Below are 27,480 nucleotides of genomic sequence, written 5' to 3' on the forward strand. Positions count from 1 at the left end.
GTCAGTGAGATGGGAACAGCAATCTTTCCTGGGGAACAATCCTGGGCTTTAGAACTCAGAGAAGGAATCATCTAGTTATGGATTTGCACATCCTTCTAGTTCAACAACAGCACACAATTCAAAAAATATTTTAAGCTTTTTATAAATGAATCTTATTCTAGGCAGAGACTTACTAAGTTTATAGCATTTTAGCATTTCCATCAAAGTCAATGGTGACACATGTAAGTTTGGGCCCTTACACTGTATTGCTAACTTTCAAATTCTCATATAAATCAGCACTTTGAAATTCATCTCTTTTTTTAAAATTCAGGGTGGACAGATACATCACAGAAGTGTGAAGATGTGAAGAAAGAGACAATGTGAGAAAATTTGAACAAGCAAAATAGCTCTCTCTTGTTAAAATAAAAAATGAAATGAAGGCAGGTATTTGTTAAGAAAGACAGAAAAGTTCCTGCAAACCTAACCAAGGCTACTGAAAAAAGAGCTTAGCACTGGAAGATCACAGTGAAAAAGAGAGAATGAAGTAAATTGCAAAGTATGTATTAAACTGACTTTAGTTTGAAGAAATGCATCATTTTGTTCCCTGAAATTTATGCTGAGTTGTTTAAAACTAGCTCAGCTCAGCTCTCCACAGCATCACCCAACAGTACTACAGAAGTGTGAGCTGAGATTGCAGAAAGCACCAGAGAGAGAAACTACAAGTGTTTATAAAGGGATTCAGGAAACTCAGGCTGATGGGGAATGAAGAAGGAATGCTGCAAAGTGTCTTGTCAAGGATGATGTGATGTGCACACCCACAGAAGATATAGCAATGAAAACTGGGGAGAAGGGCAGAGACTCTTGCAGCAAAGCTGTCATTCCAAACTGCTGCCATCAATGACCCCTTTGATAACAGCCAAAACTTCCTGGGCCTCTTTTCCCTTCCCTTCCCTTCCCTTCCCTTCCCTTCCCTTCCCTTCCCTTCCCTTCCCTTCCCTTCCCTTCCCTTCCCTTCCCTTCCCTTCCCTTCCCTTCCCTTCCCTTCCCTTCCCTTCCCTTCCCTTCCCTTCCCTTCCCTTCCCTTCCCTTCCCTTCCCTTCCCTTCCCTTCCCTTCCCTTCCCTTCCCTTCCCTTCCCTTCCCTTCCCTTCCCTTCCCTTCCCTTCCCTCTTCTCATTTTACAAAATTCATGTTAAAAACTTTGCAATCCGCCTTGCTAGAGATTGTTTTCTTTTGGTTTTACTTTAGGAAGTTTACTGAACGGGATGGGCTGATAACTCTTACAGCTCCAGAAAACTGTATGATAAGAAAACATCCTAAATTAGCCTCTCTTTGCCTAGAAAAGTCCTTCAAAATTATTTCAGTAGTTGATGTTGAACTAGTTGATGTTGAACCCCACTCTCCTGATGAGAGCAGCACAGGCTGTGTGTTATGAACTGGAAATCACAGACCATGGATTCCTGCACAGAGTGAGCATTAGCCAACTGTACCAATTGACCCCAAGGGCTAGGATTTCTTTTTTGCAGTAAGCCACTGTTCACACTGAATGTGAAATATTCCTGGGGTTTAAAACATGAAAGAAGTAAAATTTCAAAAGTATGAGCACATAATAGTTTAACCATTTGAGATACTTAAAGTATCTGAGCCCACCAGGGTCAGTCCTTTGTAGACCTCCAAAGGACTCAGCTAAAAGTGCGTTCCTGTTCATAGACATAAATACACAAACACATTAGATGATCTCTTTGAGAGATATTATATATCTCTCAAACATAAATATAATTACATGAGGAAGTATAAACACAGAGGAAAATTTATACAATTGATATCTGCATATAAACAACCCTTACCCACTTAAATAGGCCTGCCACAATCAAAATTTGTCTGAATCTCAAAATATCACCTAAATTTTGTTTGTGAACACTGAGCAATAGGGAAAAGCATATCTAGTACCTCAGATATCTGTAAGCTTTAATTCATTATCTAAAAGCAATAAAGACCATTTTGTCTGTTTCATATTAAAACATTTAAAGCTCTTGAAAATATAGTATTTTAGAGTGCATGCAGACATAAAAGAATTTCATTAATTCAATTGTATTTATCTTAACATTTTCTTATCAGTATAGAAATTACACGAGGAGTTGAATTACTTAAGTGCATCCTATTCTTGACAAACATACACAAGTTCAATTAGATAGATGGATTTGCACTGCTCTACTCTTACTGGCACCTGTAAACACTTCAGAGAATTATTACAATTTAAGTATGATAATTTCAGTAAAGCCTACTGATGTTAAAGGAAGTCCTGACCTGTCCATATCATAGTTATTTTTCAAAAAAGCATCATTCATAGTTCACAATATTGTAATATAGTGAATATAACTATAGTTCATAATATTGTAAATATTTTCACAGAAATTGTGGGATATTTTCCCTACTGCTGTTAGTTGAATGTCTGAAGAACTTACTAGACTTCTGGATTTTGCCTTCCAATTTTCAAGGTTAATTTATCTGTAACTGTTAAGTATCTATTGCTGCAAATAAAACTTATTTTATCTTGAACAATATTTCCTCTTGGTGCTTATTCTTGACACAGGATGCATACTGATGTGTAACCATGGGACTTTTTAGGATAGAACATGCTATATTCTTCAAAGAGAATATGATGTATGTGTTTCAAAATAAAACCCAGATCACTCTGCTTTCATCCAAGCTGTGGTTATTACATCTGTCCCCAAGACACTTAAGCAATGTCCAAACACATCCTGTGGTCCAGCATGCACCAGGAACCCTTCTCAACTCATCTGGCAGGTCTCTAGGAGGTAACACCCTGTCTGGCTTTCTGCATCCCTCCAACATCACCTCAGCAGGTTTTATATGCTCACATACTCTTACATGTCCTGATTTAATCAATGTAGACCCAAAACATTAGAGAGAGACTGGAAGTATTTGGAATTAAATCACCCGTTTGGTGTCATCCCCATATAATAAGGAAAGTAAGTAAACCACCAGCAGAGGAAATGGCAGCCATCACTTGGGATTAACAAATATATTAATGACATGGGTTTGAAAAAAAACTTCAGTCTTAATCCAGCTTTTTGGGTTTTTTGCTGGTATTTCTTACCACAAATGAAAATAAACCAAACTATCCTTTTCTGCACCAACACAGCTCTAACAGAAAATATCTGCAAATACTATTAAAATAAAACTGAAATATTCTATCTGAAAGGTGAAGAAGTACTATGGCAAAACTTTTTCTATGATAATTTAGAATATTTTAAGTCTAAGGGTGATTTAAACTATGATGCCCATAGGAAATTAGATAAAACTTGCCCATATGGAGCATATTCATCTGGTAGAAAACTTTTGCTGGAAGTTTTCTTTAAACTTTTATGTAGGAAAAAATCTCACAGACAAAGCACAAGAAGTTTTATGAGGTGAAAACACCAGAATTTTGTGCAAGCACAGAAAAATATCAACTGAGCCAACCTTCTCAGTTTTACTGTACTCCTGTGTAACTCTTAAGAAATGCAAAACCGAAGTTACCCTCCTGAGAGGTGGTAATGCCCAAAGGAATAAGACAATCCTACCTGAATTAATAATTCATCAGGGATTATTCATCCATTTTTAAATGTGAGGTTCTGGTCTGATCATTTTTATATTTATTCTCACATTTTCAAGAAAGCTACAATTCACAGTATTTCAGTGCAATATAATTTGTGACTAACAAATGGGAAAATTAAAACAGAATGGTAGTGTGTTCTATAAACTCATCAATCACAGTCATACAGATGACCCAGATTTCTTCAGACTTGCTAAATCCTAATGCCCCTTCAATGAGACCTAGACTTTGTGCATTTATTTAAAGAGTACTAATGTGCTCATAGCAAGAGTTAACTGGAAAAAAACAAAGCAAATGCTTAACAAATGCTTAATTTCTGGTCAAATAAGGTAGAATTTTTAAGCATTTCTTTGCATGATGTTAGCACAGGTTAGGATATTGCTAATTTTGAAGAATTTCTCTGCTCTGTGTTATGCACATCTCTTGCTTTGTGGCCAAGTCTACAAGAAATATCTGACACTATTTCAATCACACATCAGCATTTGCAAGACATAAAAGAGACACTTTCACCTTTTGTTTAAATTCTACTGAGAATTACACTATACTCAGGAGATAGAAAGCTCAGAATTCCCAAATCCCTCAAGCAAAATGCCGCTCTTAATAATAAGATTGTCTTGCACTCCCAGAGCATTTGATAGTCTATGTAAAATGAAATAACTATAAAAGTTTCTACAGTATTGCAACTGCAAAAAGAGTGCAGACATCAAACATTTTCTGTTCACATCTGCTGCACAAGCCTCTTTTCAAGGAACAGAGCTTTTTGGGAGTGTAGAGATCTGCAAACTTTTTAATATGGAAACTTTCCAACTCTGCTCTTAGGTCCTTCTCTAAAGGTAATGAGCTTGGGCAAAGACAAGCTGAATTTTCTTTTGGCATCTTACAGGAATCCTAGGACATAAGAAAAAAAGTAAAATATCAAGCCTGCACGACACCACTGGTTTTGTCATTTGAAAAAAAAAAAAAAGTAAATGGAGTTAAGAAACCCACAAATATCTCCATCTCCAAAATACAACCCATTCAGCTCAGACTTTCAGAAAAGTTCTATTTTTAGTATGAAATAACACATGTAGAATCCCAAATACACATATTCACAGTATTTGCTCTTTCTGGCAGGAAATATTTAAAAAATATTTGGGTTTAATTTCATTTAAAAAAAAAACCAAAACAAAAAAGTCTAAGGTTTGCTATTATGAAAGGAATTCCTTCTCTAAAGTAAGAATGAAACCTGTGTCATATTTTCTGAATTTCTCAAACTTGGAAGTCTGACTCCATTATGAAAAGTCATATTTGACTCTTACACCATTGATTAACTTCCTGTGCATATTCAATCAGGGTTTTTTAGTTTTAAATAAAAAAAAAAAAAGGAAAAAAAAGGAAAAGAAACAAAAAGGCAACAAAAACAAAAAATCCCTCTCCCAATTACTATATATAACAAAAAATTTCAATTTGTAAATATTGACAGCAAAGTTCGGTTAGTTAATACTTTTTCCAAAACATTGGCACTTTTCCTAAATTCAGTGTAAGAAGGGTCAGAATAATATGTGATAACCAACAGAAAAATGAGTTTTCCTAGGAAAGTGAGGAAACTTGTCATGTCCTAGTTATACTGGCAAGGACAAAGCATAGAAAAAATATATTGTTAGTTTTGAAATTAAAATATTTGACAAAAAAAGCTTGCAGACAAACTAAACAGCAGCCTTGAAATCCATTTCTAATTGATTTTACTTATTCACCAAAGGTATTGAAACAGTGCTATGAATTACTTATCCCTGAATGTGAGGGTGAAAGGTAACATCAAAAAACCAGTTAGCTTCATCTGATTCAATAAACTCTTAGAAAACGTGCACAATAGCAGCCTGCAAAAGCTTTTCTTGGCATATTGTACTTCTCAGTTTTAAACTGAAGAACCTACAGGATGTTAATAAATTGAGTACAATAGTATATCTTGCTTTTAATAAGGTGTTTTTTCTGAAAGCACATTAAAGCTTCATCCAAAATGAAGGTGATAATGCATATGTATGGCAGCTTAATAATAAAAATCACACCTTTCTTTCTTTTCTTCTTACCTAGATCCTTCCCTCCACCTCTTTCAGAAGCTGCACATTTTTTAAATGAGTTGCCTGGTCAATAAGTAAGAAAAGTGTATTAGATGTCTTTAACATATTTGATTTTTCAGATAAAATGGAATGCTTGAAAGCCCTCAACAGTGATTGAAGGTGTTTCTTTGCTCTACTCTAAAAGCTTTTTTGGCAAGTTTCCAACCAGTGAAGCACTTCACTGCACAGATGAGATCGGTGCAATGATTTATATTATAAAGTTACACTCCTTTACTGAAGGTAAGCATACTAAGAAGTGGTAAATAACCAGTATCTAAAGACCAAACACCAGCTGCTCTATAGCTACACATTTTATATCCCTGCTTATATATAATCTTAATTCTGATTGTGCTGCTACCACTGTCTTCCTCATCAACTCCCTATCAGTTAAAATTCTTAAAGTGTGAAAAAGAAAAAAGAAATCAAGGATTCCAGTACGATTAATCAATCACACTAACACTCACTGGTGCAATTCTCATACAGGATTGTGTCAGATATACAATGGAACAGAAGCATGGAAGAGCTAGCCTATGGCAGCCCATATTTGAGAGATAAATCAATGATTTCTAGAGTGAAAGACTCATCTGAGAGACTGTAGGAAGTTATAAAAATCCAGGCAAGGTAGCAAGTAACTCTACTCTTAAAAAGATTTCTAATGACTTAGATGTTTTGTTTTTTTTTTTTTAATTTCCATTAGGATGTTTTTCTTTTATCTAACTAGTACCTGCTAGATATTTGTAAACCAGAAGGCACACTGAGACTTTTTTAAATTAGAATTCAAGCATTAGGGGGCAGGATGTTGGGGACAGACAGGTAAACAGAGGGATCTTGCTCCCAGGAGAGAATGCCAGACAAATTCTGCACTTACATGGTGAGGCTTATGCCACATCTCCAAAGAGGCTTCAGCATGGACATGTTCAAAGTGGATTTCTGCACTTAGATGAAATTCTCCTAACTAATGATGGAGATCCTGGGAAGCTGAAATCAGTGTGTTCCAAAGGCTGTAACTATCATTCTCCTGTCTCACTTTGACAAATATTATAGAGAACTGCAGAAATGTTTGTTCCTGGAACATTCACAGTGAATTTTCATGACTCCAAAAGGTGTGAGAGATTTGATAAACATCAGCTAAACACCAGAACAATCCTTAAACCCACCCAATTTCAGTAAACAGTATTTATCCTTATTTCCTCTTTACCTCACCTTCTTATTACTCTCAGAGTACACACTGAGAGAAATTGATGCCCTGGGTAGAAAAATATCCAAGTGCAATCACTGGAAGAAAAATGGTACTTAATTACTTTCAGTGAGATAGGGCACATTTAATTTAAATTATACACAAATGAAGGCTACAGGTCCCAGAAGGGGTGGCACACAGCCCTACAGAGAATAAAATATTGCCCTCCCTAGAACCTGTCAGTTTTAATTGATCATTTGGATGGGTTTTTTTCAAATCACAGAGGCTTTTGAAATGTGAGGCATTATCCAAAATGAATCAAAATTAAAGGAAGATTTATTTCACTCAGTTTTGGATCAAAGCTCTGTGTGAAGACACTGACAGGTTTGATACTTTGCCTGTGTTTCGTGTTATAACTTTCAAAAAATTATAAAGTGTAATTTAGTATTATAACTTTCACAAAATTATAAAGTATCCATGACTTACTAGGAAAGGATCCCACACCTGGTTCCCTGCACTGCAGCTCTGGTGCCAAACCTCAGCTGCATTTCTCACAGATGCTCTTTGCACAAAAAAGAATTATCAGAGGTGCAAACCAGGAGAGAACTGAATCATATCTCTGAGGAGATGAGAGAAAAAGGATTCTAGCTTGTTTTCTTCACAGAATTTTCCTTCTTTCAAGAGGCAAAATATGTTTAGTAAACTGTTTCTTTATAATGAAAGCATGCCAAAGCTGAAAGTTTCATGTTTTGTTTGTTTGTTTTCCAGCTGAGGCTTTTAGGATACAGTGTTTTAGCATTGTTGTAGCATCCACAATAAACTACAGACAGTCCTGAAAATCTTCAAACTGCAAGATACGACAGAGACACCTACTACTGCTCTGCTCTGGTAGGTCATCTCTTGGATCAACTCTGGTGATAGGAAACCTGTTTTATCTTAGTTATCCTTTGCATCTTTTGTTTCTTTGCTGAGCGACTTTTCATTGAGTTTTATGCAGCCAAAATTTTTACTAGTAAAGGATAAACAAAGAAACATAATTCCAAAGTATTATTCCCGTGACCTTTTGTCATTATTTTTAAGCCCAGTTGGTACATGAACATCAGCCTACATATTATTATCAGAGAAAATGCTGTCTCAAAATTACCAAGAGGTAAAAAACATCATTTACACAGAAGAAAATAAAATTACACTACTGGTTAAAAGATAAAGCATATTGAAAGAATTTTTCATGTGGCATTTTCATATGATAAATAAGTCTTAAAAGTTTGAGTTTCAGCTTCCATATAAATAAGTGGATGTTAATAGGCCATGCATACAGACTCCCCTTTTAAAATACCAATGAGATGTCCCTTATGTTTTTACATGTGTAAGTACAATTAATCCAGCAACCCAACTGGAAACAAAATTGCTTTAGTTAACCAACCATTGCAAGGCAATCAAGTGTGGTATCAAATGTAATTGTAGAAGATTCATTTGGGGAATAACAGCAATTACTTCACACAGAATTCTTCCTTTCATTCTTTCAGCTTGCATATATTTTTTTCATGAGTCTCTATCTCAGAAAAATAATTGGACGATCACAACTGTCAAAAGCATCCCCCTTTCAATCTGTAGTGTACAAGACATTTCAAACTGACAAGGCTGTTTCATTTAGATTTATTGGTTTGTACCTCTGAGTTGTAACTGCTTTAATCTAAAATATTCAGGCTTAATTCCTCCAGCTGTACAGGCAGCTGGGGAATTGGGCAGTACCAATGCAGTGGGAAATAGAGAATGGGATTTCTCCATTTGCCTGAAGCTAGGCATTTTTGATTTGCCTTCACAAACTTCACAAATATTCTCTTAAAACCTAATAGTTTTCTAACAGGTAAGTATTATTTTTGGGCCATACAAGTAAACTGCAGTTCAACTGTTTTAAATAACTTTGTGCTTCATCAAGAAATAACACTTTACAATCCAATATTTCTTTTTTTCCCTTTTTTACTAAGAAGATATTTGATATTCTTAGCTAATATTATTAATGTTGCTTTGAATAATTTTGTACGTTTAGTAAATTAATTAGTCACTTCCAAAAGTATTTGTCTATTTAATTATCAGTGAAAAATACCCATATCCAAAATTATATTTTTTCTTGTCACTTAGTTAGAACTAATGGTAAATATGTAAGATGCATGCTCTTAACTCATTTTAGATTTCCAAAATATCTGTGGGAATAAATATGTTTTTTTCCTTGTAGTAGCTTATTTCAAAAGACCGTATCTAAGATGCTGAATTTTTATTTTATGGTGACATTAATCTGAAAATGAAATTAATGCTTGCACGTTTCTTTTGCTGTGAACTGTGCACAACCCACTCATATTTAGAGTAAGGTGTTAGAACAGGCACCCTGGTGTATTTGACTGACACATCCCTTGTAGCTCTGCGCAGGCCTTGGTCTCACAGTCAGCCTTCTCTGCCCTTTCTTTTTTGCATATGTTCCACTCAAGCCAGCCCATATAGACTACCCCAGGAGGAATGCTTGGGATATTTTCTACTGAAAACTCCATAGGCTTTTATTCATCTGCAATCTGCCTGTCAAGGACATTGCTGATCACAAGCTCATTAGAAGCAGAAATAGCTTGTCCCATGAGTTTCATTCTACAGTGACTCATGTGAAATGCTGCTGCAAGGGCTTTCATCACCCAAACCCAAATCCTGGATGAGAAATGAACCTCACTCAGCATCATATAGACCATTCATAATGCTATCAAAAGAGCTTTAAGAACCTCTAACTGCAGAAAGTTGTACAGCCTATCTTCTATTTTCCATCAGAGCCATTAGGAGAATGATTCTTCCAGTGAAAATTAAGTTTATCATAAAGATCTGTGTGCAAACTAATTCAAGCAGGCATTTTCTAAAAAGTAGGCCAGAAGAGAAGAAAGATTACTTCTGGCAAAAATGGAACAAATTAAGTTATAAGAGGCTTAATACATTTATTTGAAATTTAATTGCATAACCTAATGTCAAGGTTATTATTTGGTGCACACTGTTCTGATCCAAATTCAAAACAGTGAAGTACAATATCAGCTTGCAGTTACTTTATTATAAATCCAACTGCATTTTTTTTCAATGCTGACCATAGCCTTTCCCTGAACTACAACATTAATATAAAATCACATTTCCAAAATATTTTGAGATGTCTCCTTGGAAATGAACTCAGGTAAAAACTGAAGCCTCTTTTCTATGACTGACTTGTACTGTGAAAAAAAGGATACAAAGAAAAACAAAAGCTGAGGCGGTGTTGACATGATGCCACAATATAGCAGAGAAGCAAAATTATTAGAATGAGATCCTGACTGTATTCACACAGCTCTGCACTGAGTCCATCAAGCCTGCAGGTTTTGTTTTCCAGTCACGAGAGACACAGATCAGCAGAAAAGGTCGCTGCAGCATTCTTGTTCCAGCATCTCCATGGAATATGCATTGTGTGTTTTGCTGCGTGTTGGAGGCTGTGCCTGTGCAGAGAGCACAGCTAAAAACACCCAGGCTGTGTCCAGACTCTCTGCACTCCTCAAGTCAGTCACTCCTCTCTGAATTACATGGCCTGACCTCACCAGCTTTGTTGTCTGTTTTCAGATCTTCAAGTGCCTGAGTAACACTGGATCAGAGTGAACATTTCTGCTGGTTTTCACTGGGTTAGAACTAATTTTCTTCACAGTAGCTAGCATGGGCTATATTTTGGATTTGTTCTGAGAAAAGTGTTGATAATTCTGGTGTGTTTTTTCTAATTTATTTATTTTTATTGCTGAGGAGTGTTTTTGTGCAGCTGAGGCCTTTTCTGTTTTTCACAGTGCCCCACCAGTGAGGAGGCTGGGGGGGCACAGCTGTCCCCAGCTGACCCAGGGATATCCCATGCCATACAGCACCCTGCTCAGTGTATAACATGCAGGAAGGAGAAGGAAAGGGGTAGAATTTTGGAGGGATGGTGTTTGCCTTCACAAGTCACCATTAAGGGCAAAGGAGCCCCATTTTCCTGGGGATAGATGAACACCTTCCTGCCCATGGGAAGTGCTGAAGGAATTCCTCGTTTTGCTTTGCTACTCCATGCAACCTTTGCTTTAATTATGAAACTGTTTTTATATCAACCATGAATTTTCTCATTTTCACTCTTGCAATTGTCTCCCCTGTATCCTGACTGGGAGTGAGCAGGTGCCTGTGCAGTGCTTACTTGTCAGCTGGGGTAAAACCACAACAACATTCTTAGAAAACCACTGTGCATTTAACTGTGTGCTAAATGATTCTCATGGATGTGCAAACACAGTCCGGGTTTGCAGCAGCATCATGTAAAAGCACCATCTGCTTTTATTTCTGAAGGAACATGGAATAAAGGCATAATAAATAATTTTGACACTTAGCCAGGAACTATAGCCTAAAATTAAGAGGCTTATAATCATGCAGCAAAATATTAATTTAGGCAAATTGGTAATAAAAACATCAAGGTTATACATTTTAAAATCATGCCACTTATTTTTTCAGTAAAGCCTGAAATGATTAAAGAAGATAATTTAATGTTTGACCAGGTTGGGCCTCTTTCAGCAGTACTAGAATATAGAATAAAGAGATGCAGTTATCAAAATATGGAAAGATATTCTATAGAAATGTCTATGACTCCCAAGTCATGCAGAAAACCAAATCCTTCTGTATTAAGCTTTTCTTGCTTGGGCTTTTCTTTTTTTTTTTTTTTTTTTTTTTTTTTTTTTTTTTTTGTTTGTTTGTTTGGGGTTTTGGGGTTTTTTTTCTCTTTACACAAGAAAAAGACAACTTGTAAAAATCTTTTCAATGATTCTGTTTCAGTTTTTGGAATAAGCACACTTTTAACTGATAGCAGCCATCACTCAACTGTCTTCTCTGTAATCATTCCCTGTCTGTCAAAGCAAACAGATGTCTTGTGTACAACTCAGAGCTACATCTCTGGTCTGTGAAGCTCCCTATGAGCTTCTGAAGGGAAAAGTTCATTTTATTCTCTAGGCACCCTGACTGAGACTCTGTTTACTGAATTAAATAACTGTCTCTTCATAGTCAATAACCCTTTCTGTAGTAGATACATAAACAACATATTTGGAAGACTACAGTTAACATTTCAAAGAGGAAAAATCCAAGAAGGTTAAAAGGAGAAAAACTGAAGCTTACCCCAAACTCATCCCTCCACTGATGTGATGCTTGGTACTTCTCTGCTTCTTTAGCAAGGCGCTGAAGAACAAAGAGAGAGAACATAAATTTTAGTCTTTACTGATTCTTTACACAAAAAAAAAATTTTCTCTTTTACTTTTTTCCTATGCATATTTTCTCTCTAAAAATTTTATATCTATGCTTTTTTTCATTTGCTTGAAAATTATATGCATTTGAGTAAAGGTGAGCCATGTCATATAGAAATGCTATTTTCTGTATTATTTTATATTTAAGTACAGTAATGCATTAGAAAATTTAACCCTCACTCCAATATAATTTAAAAAGTTCTAGTTAAGTTCAAAATCCATCAACGTCCTGCTGAAAATACTCTCTCTTTACACACACTATCTTGTCTTATGTGCATTAATTGAATCTACTATCTAATGACAAGTACATATTAAAATATTAAAACATCATGTTATGGACATTTATTCCTCTTTTATATCATTTAGCTTCAATTTTAGAAACTCCTGACAGCCCTGTGATGATTCGGGATACATAAAAAGTCAGTAATTTGGGACTGGCTGGAGTCTGATCTCATGGATTTAATAGCAGCTGGAGAGTAACAAGCACGTTCCTAGAAGGAATTCACCCAATTTAATACTTTGAATAAATCCAGTCTTTTCACTTAGCCCCACAGAAAGAAAAGCACTGGAATTTGCTCTTTCAAATCAATCTCTTGTACAGATACATCCATTAGATTGGATGATGTGTTCCTCCTCGTAAGTCTGAATAAAACCTGTTTGGACACAATTCTTAGGACTTCACTACAATTTTGCAAACAGAATTTGCCAAGGTAATGCGTGTTGTCCAGCAAAGCTGCACACTGATCCCCCATCCCACAGGTGCACCCATCCCTAAAGCAAGCCAGCTCACCCTGAAGAAGCAGCCACCTGATGTGAATGCAGTTCATGTGGACTCAGCCATGTCCTAATTGGTGACTTACTTTTAGATATAAATTATTTTACAGCCCAATAAAAATTTTAGCAACTGTTTTTAGGAGTCATGGTCCCTTTCTAGGAGACACAGCCTCACTATGTCCACCAGATAAGTAGGGATGAAAATGCTTACTGTGTGACAATAAATCTGATGACCCTTTTGTCCCTATAGGACATGAAAGAATACAAGCTCACACCGCTGTTCTCAAGGTGTAGAAAAAGGGAAGTTTATTTTCTGACTCCAACATTTATAGTTTTCTGAGAGTGACAGTGGATTGGAGGGTGACAGTGCCACCTCTCCAATGACACTGGACAAACCAACAGTCCATCAACTTTCTCCTCCTCCATAAAGGAACGCAAAACAATGAGTTATTTACAGAAAGGGTGTAAGAAAGTTCACTACAAGAATGTCAACATCAGAAGGCTTAGAAAATCTTAAAAAACCAGGGTGACACCCTTTTAATGTTCAGAGCAATCCTTACACAAGATGAACTGGTGTCTGAGTCACATTTTCAGTTGAGTCACCTTGTCAGTTCTTGCCAACAGCAAAAGGAATATGGCCAGAAATCCAGGAAAGCTGGAGTTCCAGACATGGATCTGTCAGAACCTCACCTCAGACCTTGCCATTGCCTGTGCTGCCTTATCCCCTGAGAGCAACCCTTCCTGCTCTAACAGCTACCAGGGTGACTGGCACATTTCAAAAGTCAGCACTTAGGATCTTTTCCTTACTTTAAGGTTTGGAATAATTCTTTAAAATCAGAAAAAAACGTCAACTATGTCCTCTACTGCCACAAAATGTGTCCCCACTCAGTTGTTTTATTGTCAGTTCAAATGATCCCTATCTAACAGAAAGCTACCAGCATCTTACAGGCACTGCTCACTGGAGGTGCATCCACAGTAACCAAGTACCATAATAACCAAAGGAAAACTATGATATCATTTCTTACATTATATTGGAAAAAAACACAGTCAAACTCTCTCTTGACTGCAATGGACAAACATCTACAGCATTTCACGTTTTGGTAATACACTAGAACAACTTTGTCCATCCAATTTATTCACTTAATCTAGCCCATTCTATATCTAAATTTGCATATCCTTTGATAAATTCAAGATGATTAAGTCATATTTCACCAGATTGAAGCAAAGCAAGATATAACACTTGCTACATGTGTAAATAGCTGCAGTTAACACTGTCCTCAGATTTCCTTCACACTCTGCTCCATTGCCTTAAGGAACTCTGAGAACCACAAAAGACAGCAGAACCCAAATGCACAAAATGATAGATGGATTATGGAGAGAAATATACACTCATCATTAACACCACTAAGAATTTTCCATGGAAAGAACTGAGGACATGCTTGAAGTTCCTCAGTTCAAATGGTAGATTTCTTAGCTAATCTGCACTATAAAGTGAAAATGTTTAAAGCAAATTAATAATAATAAAAAAAAAGTTAGTTTGGGTTGCTTTCTTTTGTCTCAAATGAAGGGGAAAAAAGAATATCCCTCACAAAACTGTAATCTCATTCTCCTTTGGAATTTTGCAGTCAGGCTTTAGCTAGAACTCATCCTAAGCAACCTTCTAAAGTAACAGTACATGAAATAGCTACAATGCTTTATATCTTAAAATAGCCTCCAAAATGAGAGGCTGGCATTCAGGGCATGTGTACAGAGCTTTGTTAATGGTGATCAAGCTCATATGAAAGTGCAAGCAAACTGTTTAAGAAATAGTAAAAACCAATGAGAAAACAGTTGTTCCTTGTCCCCTAGAACCCCAAACCTGATACCATAATGAAAGTACACATGACAACAAGACAGGACCATGCATACAGGTTCCAGCAACGGGTTGAGATACCTTTTTGATTTCTTCATCACTGCTTACCTAAAGAACCTTTTGCTCTACTGTCCAAAATCAGTATTTTTTTGTTGATGTTCCAGTTATTTGATCAATTAAAAAAAAAAAATTATCTGCAATATATCCAATTCTTTAGCTGGAATGTATATTTAGGATGTACCTCATATTACCCTGTGTCGACACTCCTTGGCCAAAAACAGCCAGGCAGTGAAGCAAACTCAAGTTACTTGTGCCTTTTACTGTGACACAAGGAGACTAATTTTTCATCTCAAAGAAATCATGTGATTTCTGCTTCCTTTTGAGGTCTGCAAATGTCACGTCTGGCCTTCCCTGTGTTGATGGAGGAGTCTCTGGGGAATGCTGACAGAGAAGCTGCACAACAGCTGGCTGACACCTGGAGCTTCCCATTTTCCTCTCATTACAATGAGGGTTTAATAAGGCAACAGCTTCTTTAACACCATGACCCACTGCAGCTCCCTGCAGGTTTCTCCAGCAAATACTAAAATCCTGAGATAGTAATTTTTATGTGTAAAAAAATAAGAAGAAATGGGCTTAAACAATATTCTTGTATATTAGTTTTTAATAATTTTTTCCTCCATGCTCTCTGTATTGCTTGCTGTATAGATGAAAGCTGAGAGATGTTTTCCTGCCTTGAACAAACAGCATATTTTGGATACAGAGTAGGAAAAGCAGAAGAAAACTAAAAATGAAAAAAAGAAGCAAAACTAACATGTAACAGAAGTGTTCTGGCTTACTTCATGATATTTAAAGAACCGTACTTCGTGCAGTCTGCTGGAGAGCACAGATTTACTCTGAATTAGTAAATAAATTGAGGAACCACAACCAGGGAGAGAGGGCTGCAAAGGCTAACAGAATGCTGTAGCATTTATTCATGTCCTTTGGAGGATGCCTGACAGCTGTGTGATGGTGCTTTTTAAGTAAGGGATCAGAGGGACTGCTGCCAGATTTAGCCAGTGTGATTGACACAGTAGATGATGTCAAATTTAAGGTGCTTGGAAACACTTTGATTAAACATGCAATTTGTTTACTAAATTTTCCTAGATTTAACAATTACTTCTACGTATTTTTTTTCATTAGTTTTCAATTTTTTTTAAATAATTAATGATAACAAATTTCTCCCTTTTTTTTTTTTTTCCTTAGCAGGGTGCAGTGCTCATTATTTTCAGGAATTTCCAGAATACTTAGCTCATTAATAAAAAAAAATTTAAAAATATCCTTTATAAATCAGTCACTGCTCACAAATAAGTATTTTTAATCAAACTTTAAAAGGAGTCAAGAGGCACCTGCCACTAGATTTCCTTATATGTTTCAAAGAGAAAGGTTATCTTCAAAGGAAAACAGCTATTGAAAAGCTAGATAAGGTGCAAGTGTTAATTCACTCCACCAGCCTCTGAATCTTTCTTTAACTTTTAAAGGGATTATAAAAGATTATACACATACAAACACACACACAAATAATAGAAAAGGAAAACAACTAAAAGAGATCCAAAACCCAGCTGCTTGTCAATCTCAAAACCCTCTATTTCCAAAGGTCTTGTCCCCAGTTTCCAAGTTCACGTTACTATCTCTGAAAGGCAGCCTTTGATGCAGCACAGACAGCAAGAATCTTTATCTGATCTGTAAAGATCAACTCCCTAGCAGGCCTATTCATCTTCCAGCTTTCATTTTTCTTACATTTATGTCATATTTTTATCTCCTCCTTGCCAGCACAAGATTCTGCCGGCAAACGGCCCAATTAAATTTATATTCAGTACAATGAAATAATTTTCTTTTGTGCTTCCCATTCTCCTTTAATTGTTTTATTTGAAAATAATATTCAACCAGTTCCTGATATATTAAGCTATTATAAAATGTGTAATCTTGAGAGTTAATAGATATCAGTAACCTCACAAACTTTTTAAAACACAAAATCTAAGGGTTTTTTAGGTTATTTTAAGAAAATAAGTACCATGGAAAAACATGTCAATATCAAGCTTATAAAGAACAACATAGAATACAGAATGACCTCTGAGTCCGGATTGTAGAATATTATCCAAATACTCAAACCTGTTCTTGGATGAAGGGCACAAAAGCCACAAGAACTATGTGTAAAAGTGATGTAATACACAGTTTTCATATATGTGTCTGAAACACAAATATTTTTCTTCCATAGTTGATTATGAATTGGACATGAATTACAAGATGAAGAAGAGATTTTGTAAGACTCATGTATTGGTGTCTAAAGTGTCAATGCAAGACTGATACTGTTATTTCACTACAGGTTTAATACAGACTGACAAAGTCCAAAAGATTACATTCTCAGCTCAGTAAGCTGTTACATTCTATATTAAAACAAATTAGAACTATTTTCTTCTACCTTGATTCTGTTTTCTTTAAATGCATAGCACATGTTACATTTTCACAGGAATTCTTGGTAATGAATCATCCAAATACCATGAGTTACCCTATTGAATAATTGTACCCAACTCTATAAAAAGACCACCCAGGTTATAACAGAGAGTTTGAGCTCAGCAAACAACTGTAAACTGGAAGGTCAGTAACCCAAAAGTGAGCATAGATGTACTAAAGATGGCAAGACCATAACCCTCACATAAACACATCTGGATTTTTTTTCTTTTGTCTTATTTCCATACTTCCAGAGGGACACAGAAGGAGTTAATAGGGGCTTACTACCCTTTTACATGTCACTTATAAAGATATTTCCTGTATGATCTTTCTAACAAGTGGGCACTGATAATAGTTATCACGACAAAGGCTCTCTAGATTTGATGATGCTGAGGCATGTCAGTTTGGATAGGACAGTCCCAACCACAAAACAGTGCCTTAGATTGAACCAAAGACATGCTCAATTATGGTGATTTGAATTGTAACCATAAGTTTAAATGATTCCTCTTTCAAGTAAATTCACTTGCTTTTAAAAATATTGTGATCACTAACACTGAAGCACAAAATTTCCCATGATAATTCATATTTCCCTATGTCAAATAAGGACTTTTTTCCCCTAAGCTTTGCTGTATTCCATTATATAAAGGCCATAATCTTCAGCAGAAGATTAAACTAGAACTTTAAACATCTTCTTGAGAATATTTTTTTAATATAGTTACCAAATATAGTTTTTTGGGTTGTTTTTTCTTTGTGTGGTTTTTTTGTTTGTTTGTATTTTTTGGGGTTTTTTTTTTGTTTTGTTTTTTTTTTTTTGCTGATCTGCAGCTTGGTTACATTTGAGGTATTTACACTGCAAAGTCACAGCTTCTCTTTAGTCTGACATCTGCTGTGACACATGATGGTAATGTGAGCTGTGCTCTGTTAATGAGGATCTCTGAAGCATATAAGGTCACAGAATTACTGTGTTTATAAAAGGTCTCCTATATTCTATACAGAAAATGTATGTTGTATGCCTCAGCTGCTCTCTGGGAACATTTGAGTCATATCCATATGGAAAAAGGGTATACCAGGGGTCTGCTGACATTGTAATACTTACAAAAAGCAGTCTTCATATAAAATTACTGGCCTAAATGTCTATGTATTTTAAGACGATTGGGAATTAGCAAATTTTTTTGAAAAGCTAATGTTAAAGATAATGTTACAACTCTGGACAACTGTTCAAAGTAACAATTCAATCCTTGTCTTCTACTTTATAAACAATTAGCAGCAACCTAAAAGGCTACATTTATTTTTTTCTAATTCAGCTGTAGATTACAAAGCTCAATTTAATTAAAAAGTAAGCAGAAAAGTATTTCCCACAGTTTGTCTGCTTTTCTAATGTATTTCAAGACATTTCTGCTTTATTCATATGAAAAATAATTCTATTTCAGACCTTCTTAGTCGGTTTTTTTAACAGGATGACCTTTTATACAAAGAAAGGCTGTCATGTTGGTTACAAAGTAACTTAATGGAAAAAAAATAATCCCCTTCCATGTGTTTAGAAGATAGAGCTTTAAAGGTTTTCAGTATTTGCTAATTGTTATAATGAAAATCATTATTTTTCATTCAAGACAACCTTTATTCCTCTTGTTTACTTAAATAAAAGAAGAAAAAATAAGGCTAATTCTCTACATATAACTTTTACTCATGGTCTTGTTCCTAAGCAAATGAAGCCACTGGTCAAAATAAGATCAGAAATCAATGGGAAATAAAATCTGAACTAGAGTACTTGAGATTACCATATTGTAGGTAAAGTTAACACTTTCTGACATAACTAATCACATTTATTTCAACAGGAAAAACTGAAATTAGGATGCCCTAAATAAATGCATCCCACACGTGCTTTTGATGACTTAAGTGAAATGTGCAATCACCTGTCACTGACAAAAGTGTCATATAAGGAAAGTAAGAAAGGATAAAGCCCAAAGAATATTTGTCACAGTGACACTTCTCCATTACATAAAAGCAGCCCTTCTCAAAAGCATGAACTAGAAATAGGTCTTCACTTATATTTGTTCCTAGCAAATTGACAAAAAGAGAAGGAAAAAGTGGCATAGTGGCAGTACTTCAAGGCCTAAAAGAGAGCTGAAAAAGTCTTTCAAATATAATATATTAGGATTTTCAGTTAAGTTTTAGGAAGAATCTCAAATCCTTCAGAAGTAGTCAAATGTACAGATATTGTCACTTTTTGTTTCCGTCCTGAAAACAAATCACAGAAGAGCTGGAGCTATATACACTACTGAAAGTCATCTCTGGAGAAAAAATAACAGACAGACATAGATAGATAGATAGATAGATAGATAGATAGATAGATAGATAGATAGATAGATAGATAGATAGATAGATAGATAGATAGATAAGCTAAACCCCATTCATTTAAACTTCTGGAAAAGTGGTTTAGCTTGATACACACTTAGGTGAGTGCGCAGCCTGCAGAAGTTGCAGGGGATGATGTCAAGTACCAGTTTGTAGCTGTGTGAAAACTCACTGGTGTCACCTCAGCTTTGTGTGTAATGTCCATAATCCTTACTAGAACTAGCAAGACCATTGGTACATGCTGAAAAGAAAGCTTACATGAGCAGTCAAAGGGAAAAATGAACCACAGGTCCCAAGGCACTGCTGGAGGAGTATCTGAGTCCCAGAGAACAGATCAAATACAGGCACAATGAAGAATGTAGGGAGCATAAAATTGTCTTCTCTAACTGATGCACTGAGTCCTGCCCACGAGGCATGAAATATTATTTGTGTGAAATACCTGACACACTTAATATGATGCAGTAGGGGTGTACAAATTTATTATATTCAACTATTATTAAGCAGCAAAAAGGAGAGTAGCAGATTCACATCAGAAGGTAGAGAAGCAGAATTTCCACATTTACAGGGAGAGGGAAAGAGGAAGGAAGTTCAGTTTCCAAGCCAGAGTATATTTCTAGGATGTGTGCAGTCAGGAGATTTGAGAAGCTGGGAAATGTTATGACAGCTTGATACTGCCAGAAATGTTTCAGTAGACAAGGGAGCACGATAGAGACAACTGTAGATAAAGGCATGAAGAAAAACTATTAGAAGAGTAAGATAGTCTGTCAAATGCATCTTGACATCTAGCAGTGAAATTTCACTAGAGTGGTGTATAAAAATAGCAGAAGACCACTTCTCTTAAGACATCATTCATCCTTCTCATTTGCAGAGGCTTAAACCCCTTAGAGATCATTACATTTTCACTCTAATAATTCATATGGCTTAAATGTAAGGCACATTAGTGTTATATTTTTAAACAGGCTCAAAGTGAAGGACACACACTGAAACCATTAGACTGAAATGCCAACTGCTCCAACAAATCTCAAATTGCATAACACCACCAGCTCCAGCTCACTGCCTGCCTTGGGAAATTCTTTTACACAGCTGAGCTAGTACCTTCACAGGCATGATTAGAAAATGACATGGATATTGAGTAGACATGACTTGTTAGCCTGTTTTTTATTCACAAACTTCCTATCAGCTCAAGGAGAAATCATAACTATACAAATGTGGGGTTTTTTAAATATCAAAATTAACTCATTAAAAAAAAAGTGTTCTAAAACGTAATAAGGGTAATTTTCCTCTGACTTAAAAAAAAATTAACTTGACGCAGTTCAGATTGCTTTACAACTCCTTTAATACCTCCTCAGTAGTTATGCACTTAATCGTAAAGGAAAATTAAATTTTAAAAAAGGCACAAAATATAACCTATCAATTTATACATGTTGGCAAGTTCACTGAAATCTGACCAATATCCAAAGAGAAACAGACATAACTGAAATATGTACATACAACTCTCTTGTTATAAAGGGAAAAGAAGAACAAAAACCAGACAAATCAATTAAATATATCCTTGAAAAGTACAAGGAAAAGAAAACATTGATACAGACTGGCATCACTTATGCAAGAAAAACACCAAAGTCATTTACCTTTAATTCAATAGGGGATGCAAGAGCAGTTGCACTTTCTCTCATCATATAATCAAACAGAACAACAAATTTCACAGAATGCTAAAGTTTTATGTGAATTTAGTAACAATGTATCAAATAATATCATTTTACTGTCAATGGAACTCAATAACAATATTAAATATATACTGATTATTCAAAACACTGGAGTATTTTTGTTTAAAATGATAGCTTCTGCTAAAATTAGAAAAGTAGAGTACAGCTAGGTAGGAAACAATATAGAGAAGTGTAGTGAGTTCTAGATTTAGTCACACTTTGTGTGCTACAAAAGACGTTTAGATGTAATGCTGTTGTAATCCCAAAAGAGGATCATAAACCTGGAGATTTAAAATCTCTGCTGAACTGATAAGCAAATATCTCTTTTGGCCATGTCACCAAAATTAAGCTCTCAGAGTTTGATGGGTATTTATAGAAAGAAGAGAAAAATCCAGAATTTCCAGAAATAACAGGAGTGAACAGAGCTCATTTATCATCTATTCCTGTGCAGAACATGACAGAAATGTTTTATTTCATTAAGACACATTTATAACATACACTATAATGATAAATTCCCAAGTAGTTAATGATTTATAATAAAATCAAGGCAGCAAAGAAATCTGCAGCAGCATTTCCAGAAATGGGCCTATGAACAACACAACTGTATTAATAATTAAATGTAGAGCATGAATAGTGGAACCAATTTGTGAATTTTAGACAAAAAGCAGCATGTTCACCTCAGCACTCCAATGTAGAAAACAGAATAACGAATTTGGCTTTTAGCAAGTCTGTTTCTGTTCAAAAATGAATCCACTTTTTAAATACATATCTATCTATCTATCTATCTATCTATCTATCTATCTATCTATCTATCTATCTATCTATCTATATGCTTAAAACTACAGCTGAATACCAAATGTAGCTTTAACAAGGGAAGATAGTGTCTCAACAGCTTTGCATGTCAGAGACAAAAAAAAATATAGAGCAGGTGGTGGGCTATAGCTGCTGAATAATCAACTTGATCTTATCAGCAGTCAGGGGGTGAGAGCCAAGGAAACGTGTTACTGTTGGCAACAGCAGAAACAAAGGATACATTAATGCTGCATGCTTTTTTTCAGGCAACATTTCCCTCATGGAAGTAATTCTAGTCAAAAAGAAATAGAAAGAGTTTAATTGTGAGTCCTGGAGAAAACTGAGTACAAGGGGAAGGAAACGACCTTCCCTCTGCAAAGTGTAAGAGTGATTTTTATTTTCCCAGAGATCCTGTGCTAGCAATGCTGGGAACACAGCCCTGGTTGTGCCTGGCCTTGAGCTGGGGTAACAGGACACCCAAAGCCTCTGCATTTCCCTCTTATCACGTGGGGTGTAATAGCATGCTGCTTCCAAACTTTCCCAAATATGTTTTAAAAGGAGTGTTGCACTCCCAACATTCTCTCTCTACTGGACAGGCTCAAGCTTTAATGTTCAAGTGTAGATACAGCAAGTTTTATAAAAGCAATTAAGGTTCTTTGCTGCTTAAACTTTTTCTATAAAGGACTAAATGGGATTTACTTGTTCTTATACACCATTCTTCCAAACTGTAATGTAAAAACACCTAAAATTAAAGTAGACAAAAATGTAAGGTGAGAATGCTGAAAATGGTTTATTTTACATTCCCATGCATTGTGTTGGTCCTGATTTCTCTTCAGCATCTTTTGTCATGCATATGTCATATACTGGACAATTTATGACCTCTTTGTTGCAGGCAGAACAGTCTCTTTCAGAGAATTCTTGTGATTATGCAGAAAATACAACCTATTTAAGGCATACCATTAACCATTAATCATATTTCTGCATTTTAAGACTTTAAAAATTGAATTATATGGGAAAAAATACTATTTTTCATTGTAAAACCTCCAGCTGTAAAACTAATGCATATTGTCAGAAGTATTTAATAACTTCTCCCATCCATTATGAAGTAAATATTGCTAATTATACTTAACACATAAGGGAAAATAAAGCAGAAGGGTGACATAACCAAAAAGCATGACCAAAGTCACACAAAACATTAGTGTTAGGTGCTTAGTAACACCACAGTCCATCAGATTTATCCTCTGGGTGAATTCACTGTATTTTCCTTTCAGTTATTTTCCTCCTTTTTCTATGATTATGTACATGACCTATAGCTATGCTTAAGACATGTATTTCACTGGTTGTCTTGATGAGTAATGTACAGATCTGAATTGACATTCTAACAGTAATTCTCTTCCATTTTTTACAAAACAAACAAGCAAACAAACAAACAATTAAGATTGTTTTTAGTATTTCTCTCACAGGTGACACATTTGATAACTACTACAAGAGGTTTGTGTTTGTGTATGATGACTTCCACCAAAAGGTGTTTAATTAGGATGTCTCACACTTTTCTCTGTATGAAAATCTAATTTCCACCTTCTAGCTCAAATAACACAAACAAGAAGCATTATCCCATCTCAAAATTAAGTATCTTCCTCATGCCACTTTCACATCTGCTGTTATTTTATTTTTCAGTCTTTTCTATAGAGGTAATATACTGAACCATGCCAACACACTTAGCCCCCTGCAAAAAGTGTGTTTTCTTTTATTCTGATTACAGCTACTTACTGAAAATCATCATCAGAATCAAACTGTGAATGCCAGAAAGAAATAAGAAGCAGCTAACCCAAAAGATAAAGTGAAGACACATCAGGAATGTCACAGGAAAAATAAAGCAAAACGCAGCAGTACTTTCCTGCACTGGATGTTTGATGCACCTAACTCAGGATGATGCAGTTGACTGCACCTGATCTGAGTTGCACTTAAAAACTCTGCCCAAGAAGGATTTCTTCCACATTTGTGTTAAACTGGCACATTAGATAGCAGCAATGTTTCTTGTAGGAAACATTCTTATATTTTATTTACATAATAAAGTATGAAATGCATCATTAAACATATGCTCATTTTTGGAAATCTACATGTGAGCACAAATATCTTCCTCCAAGTGCTTCTTCACATAAAAATATATACACTAAGTAATGAAAAAACAAACAAACCCACAAATATTTACAACAGAAATAGTTCGATGTATCATTTTGAGCCAGAGTGTATAGTCCAGACAGATTATGCTTTTTTTACAGTAGCATAATGGGATTTGGTGATTAGAGGTTTATTAGCTGTTGAACTGTTCAAATGATTAAATAGTTTATTCATTTGCACCTCTTTTAATTCTTGTGCTTTTAGCCTCCACAAAACATAAAAGAAAGAGAGAAAAAAGTCAATAAAAAACTTCAAAAGTCAAACAGAGAAAAAGAAAAAAACCAAGAAAAAAACAAAACCAAAAAACCACACCTTTTCTAAAGTAAAGAAATTTGAAGACTGCTCAAGTTGATCCTAGTGAATCCCTGCCTTCAAAAGATCATTATATTCTAAGATTAATATCTCTTTACACCCTGATTCATTAGTCATTGTCTTTTGTTATTTTCTTGCACAGGTAATTTTGTGCATAGCTTTTAGCCTGCTATTACCAGATAGGTTTACATATATTTGTGTTTAGGGTGATGGAGCATTCGAAGGTGAGCTGACTGCAGTCATTATAGCTACCTATGGTTTTTAAAATGGTAAAACTGCTCATTCTAGTGATAGCAAACTTTTTGATCCCTTACTTACAGAGAAAAACAAACAAAAAACCAAAACCAACAACCTTCACCTGGATTTAAAAACCCTTTACACTTTGAACAATACAAAGGATGAGAGGTTTATGAGAAGCCTGAGAAAATAGGGTTATAAAAATGTGTGTTGAATATAAAATGTGTGTTGAATAAAAATCTCTTTTTAAACACCTCCTTGCCTCTGCTATGATTTGTACCAGTGTTTCCCAGATATAGTTGTGCTTATTTTTTGTTAAGTATAAGCAAAGCTAGTTCAAAAAAAATTTTTAAGCAGAAGTTGAAGAAAAACTTTCCTCCCACTTTGGGCAATACTTTGCAATGTTTGCAGAAGGCTTCCCACCAGTCCCCGTCAATCCAGAATAGAGAATATACCAAACAAGAATTTTACTTCACAGCATGTAAGTAAATAAAAAGCCTTGTTAAACCAAATGTTTTCCAAGGCTGATATAAAGTTGCACAATAATCAAGGTTATTTCAGTGGAAGGACATTTGGCTAATCACCTCATGTATTTCATGTGCAACCAGAAAGGAATTTGTATTGGATTGGTATTTATGGGCTTGCTTTCACACACAAAGAACGATTTATGCTTTCCTTGAGCAGTAGCATTTGCAGGGGGCTAAGAGCTGAATCTTCAATATACACTTGAATTGTCAATACATGTTTTAGTATCACCCTCCCTCTCTTACTATAAACCTCAGAAAGAAAACATGTTCCACTTTAGAACAGGAGGTTACGTATCCTAAAAATACTTGAAATGTTTGTTTTTTAAATATGCAGTTTCTAGGTATAGCACATTTAGAAATGTCATAAAAATACTGTTATTCCTTATTTTTGAACAATGAAGTTGTCAGATTTGTTTTAAGTGGAATCCACAGCATTGCACCAAGATCTTCTCAGTCAGTAGCAGCTTATTAAACAGACCTAGATGTGTTTGGGTTTTGTTGTTGTTGTTGTTTGTCAGTTGTTTTCCTTGTTTGGGTCTTTAAGTTATGGAAATACTGCTCAGATGAGACTGTGAATCCCAAGCAAAGTGTGTTACTGCTGCAATTCCTAGGTTATCTCTGAGGGGGATGAAAGGCAAATCTGGGAAGCTGAAGGACAAGACAGTCATGACTTTCTTGCCCTAGACATCCAGGTGGCTTTCAAAAATCAGTGCCGCTATTAGATGCCACAATGTGGCATCTATAGACAGTTTAATTCTGGTCCAAACATACTCCTTCTCAAAAATCTAAGCAGAATCTCCATGGTTTTAATTAGGGATGTCAACATTTCTTAGTACCTTAAAACAGATGAGGTGAGCCCAGATCCCGTGCTCACTGAAACATCATTTAAGAGCCTGACCTAAGGAGGTCTGTGAAGAAGAGACCCCAGAAACTGATCCCCTACAGAACTATTTTTTTATATAATTATGATCAAATGTAATTGCTCAGCATTATCTCCTTGCAACACTGTCTTCTCTCCTGCCTGAGACAAAGCAGCCCAATTCAGGTCCAAGAAAAATAGATCAGATTTTTAAATAGCACAATTTTACTGATGCTGTATTCAAAATACTGAATTAATCTTTTAGGGGCAAATCCACACCACCTAGCAACTGACAGTGAAGGAAGAAGTACATGGAGGTCTCAGAGCCACCTCATTTTCACTGCTATTATTCAGTTTTACTCCCTTGTCAACTATCATTTAATATTCTGCATTTAGAACTCTATCCTCCCTCAACATACAAGGATTTGATGTCTGGCACAAAGTCTCAATAAACCATATGTGTACATGTGTATACAATGCCATTTCTATCTCAGCCAATATATGCATGCTAATATATCTGGGTTTGAGAGCTCAACAGCTCTCCAAAGTACCCAGATTCAGTACTTAAACAGCTTTATGAAATCCAGTACTGCCTTACAAAAAAGTAAGTACTTTTATGCATATTAGAAATGCTCCTTATTAGTGTATGCTAACAAAACCATTCTGTGCTATAAAGGAACCTATTATTTGTTTCTACAGCACGTGTGCTTAGCCTCATTACCAGTCAGGGACCCATTTCTGTGCAGGCACCACAGCAATCACTGCAGAATTGGCGTGCAACAACACAAAGCCAACTTCTTATGCAGCCAAAGCCTTTGGATACCAGAACAGAATAGGAATCCCTGAAGAACAAGTGTTCAAACACAATATTAGAGCCCATCTTGAAGTGTAGCTAAGCTAATAGCACCGACTGAGCTGAATTGATTTTCTTCAGCTATTTAAATCTCATTATGTATGCTCTATTTAATTCCTTCTCCACCTAAATTGATACAAAATATAAAACAACCTCTAAATAATTTAGTGTGAAAAAAACATACAAGCTAATTAAAAGCTAAAACTGGAAACCCAAACACATTCTAAACCTCTCTTTTTTTTTTTTTTTTTTTTTTTTTTTTAAGGCATCATCTTTTTTTTGTCTTGGAGTTGCCTTTTGGTTTCTTTGTTTTGGAGACAATGAGTGTCTGTAAGGCCTTTTTTTCCTACAGTGAAAAATGCTTACAAAGAGGGCCCTAGGCTT

The 27,480-nt window shown here is 35.5% G+C and overlaps 1 protein-coding gene across 4 annotated transcripts in view; it reads right to left on the bottom strand.

Moving 5' to 3' along the window:
• CACNA2D1 (calcium voltage-gated channel auxiliary subunit alpha2delta 1) overlaps positions 1-27,480 on the bottom strand; it is a 360,232-nt gene that overhangs the window by 178,514 nt on the left and 154,238 nt on the right. For all 4 annotated transcript variants that reach the window (XM_058023720.1, XM_058023719.1, XM_058023722.1 and 1 more), the window contains exon 4: positions 12,040-12,099. In XM_058023720.1, the coding sequence (XP_057879703.1) occupies positions 12,040-12,099 (60 nt within the window). The remainder of the gene's footprint in view (positions 1-12,039; positions 12,100-27,480) is intronic.

Source organism: Melospiza georgiana, chromosome 4, assembly GCF_028018845.1.
Source record: "Melospiza georgiana isolate bMelGeo1 chromosome 4, bMelGeo1.pri, whole genome shotgun sequence".
Lineage (NCBI taxonomy): Eukaryota > Metazoa > Chordata > Aves > Passeriformes > Passerellidae > Melospiza > Melospiza georgiana.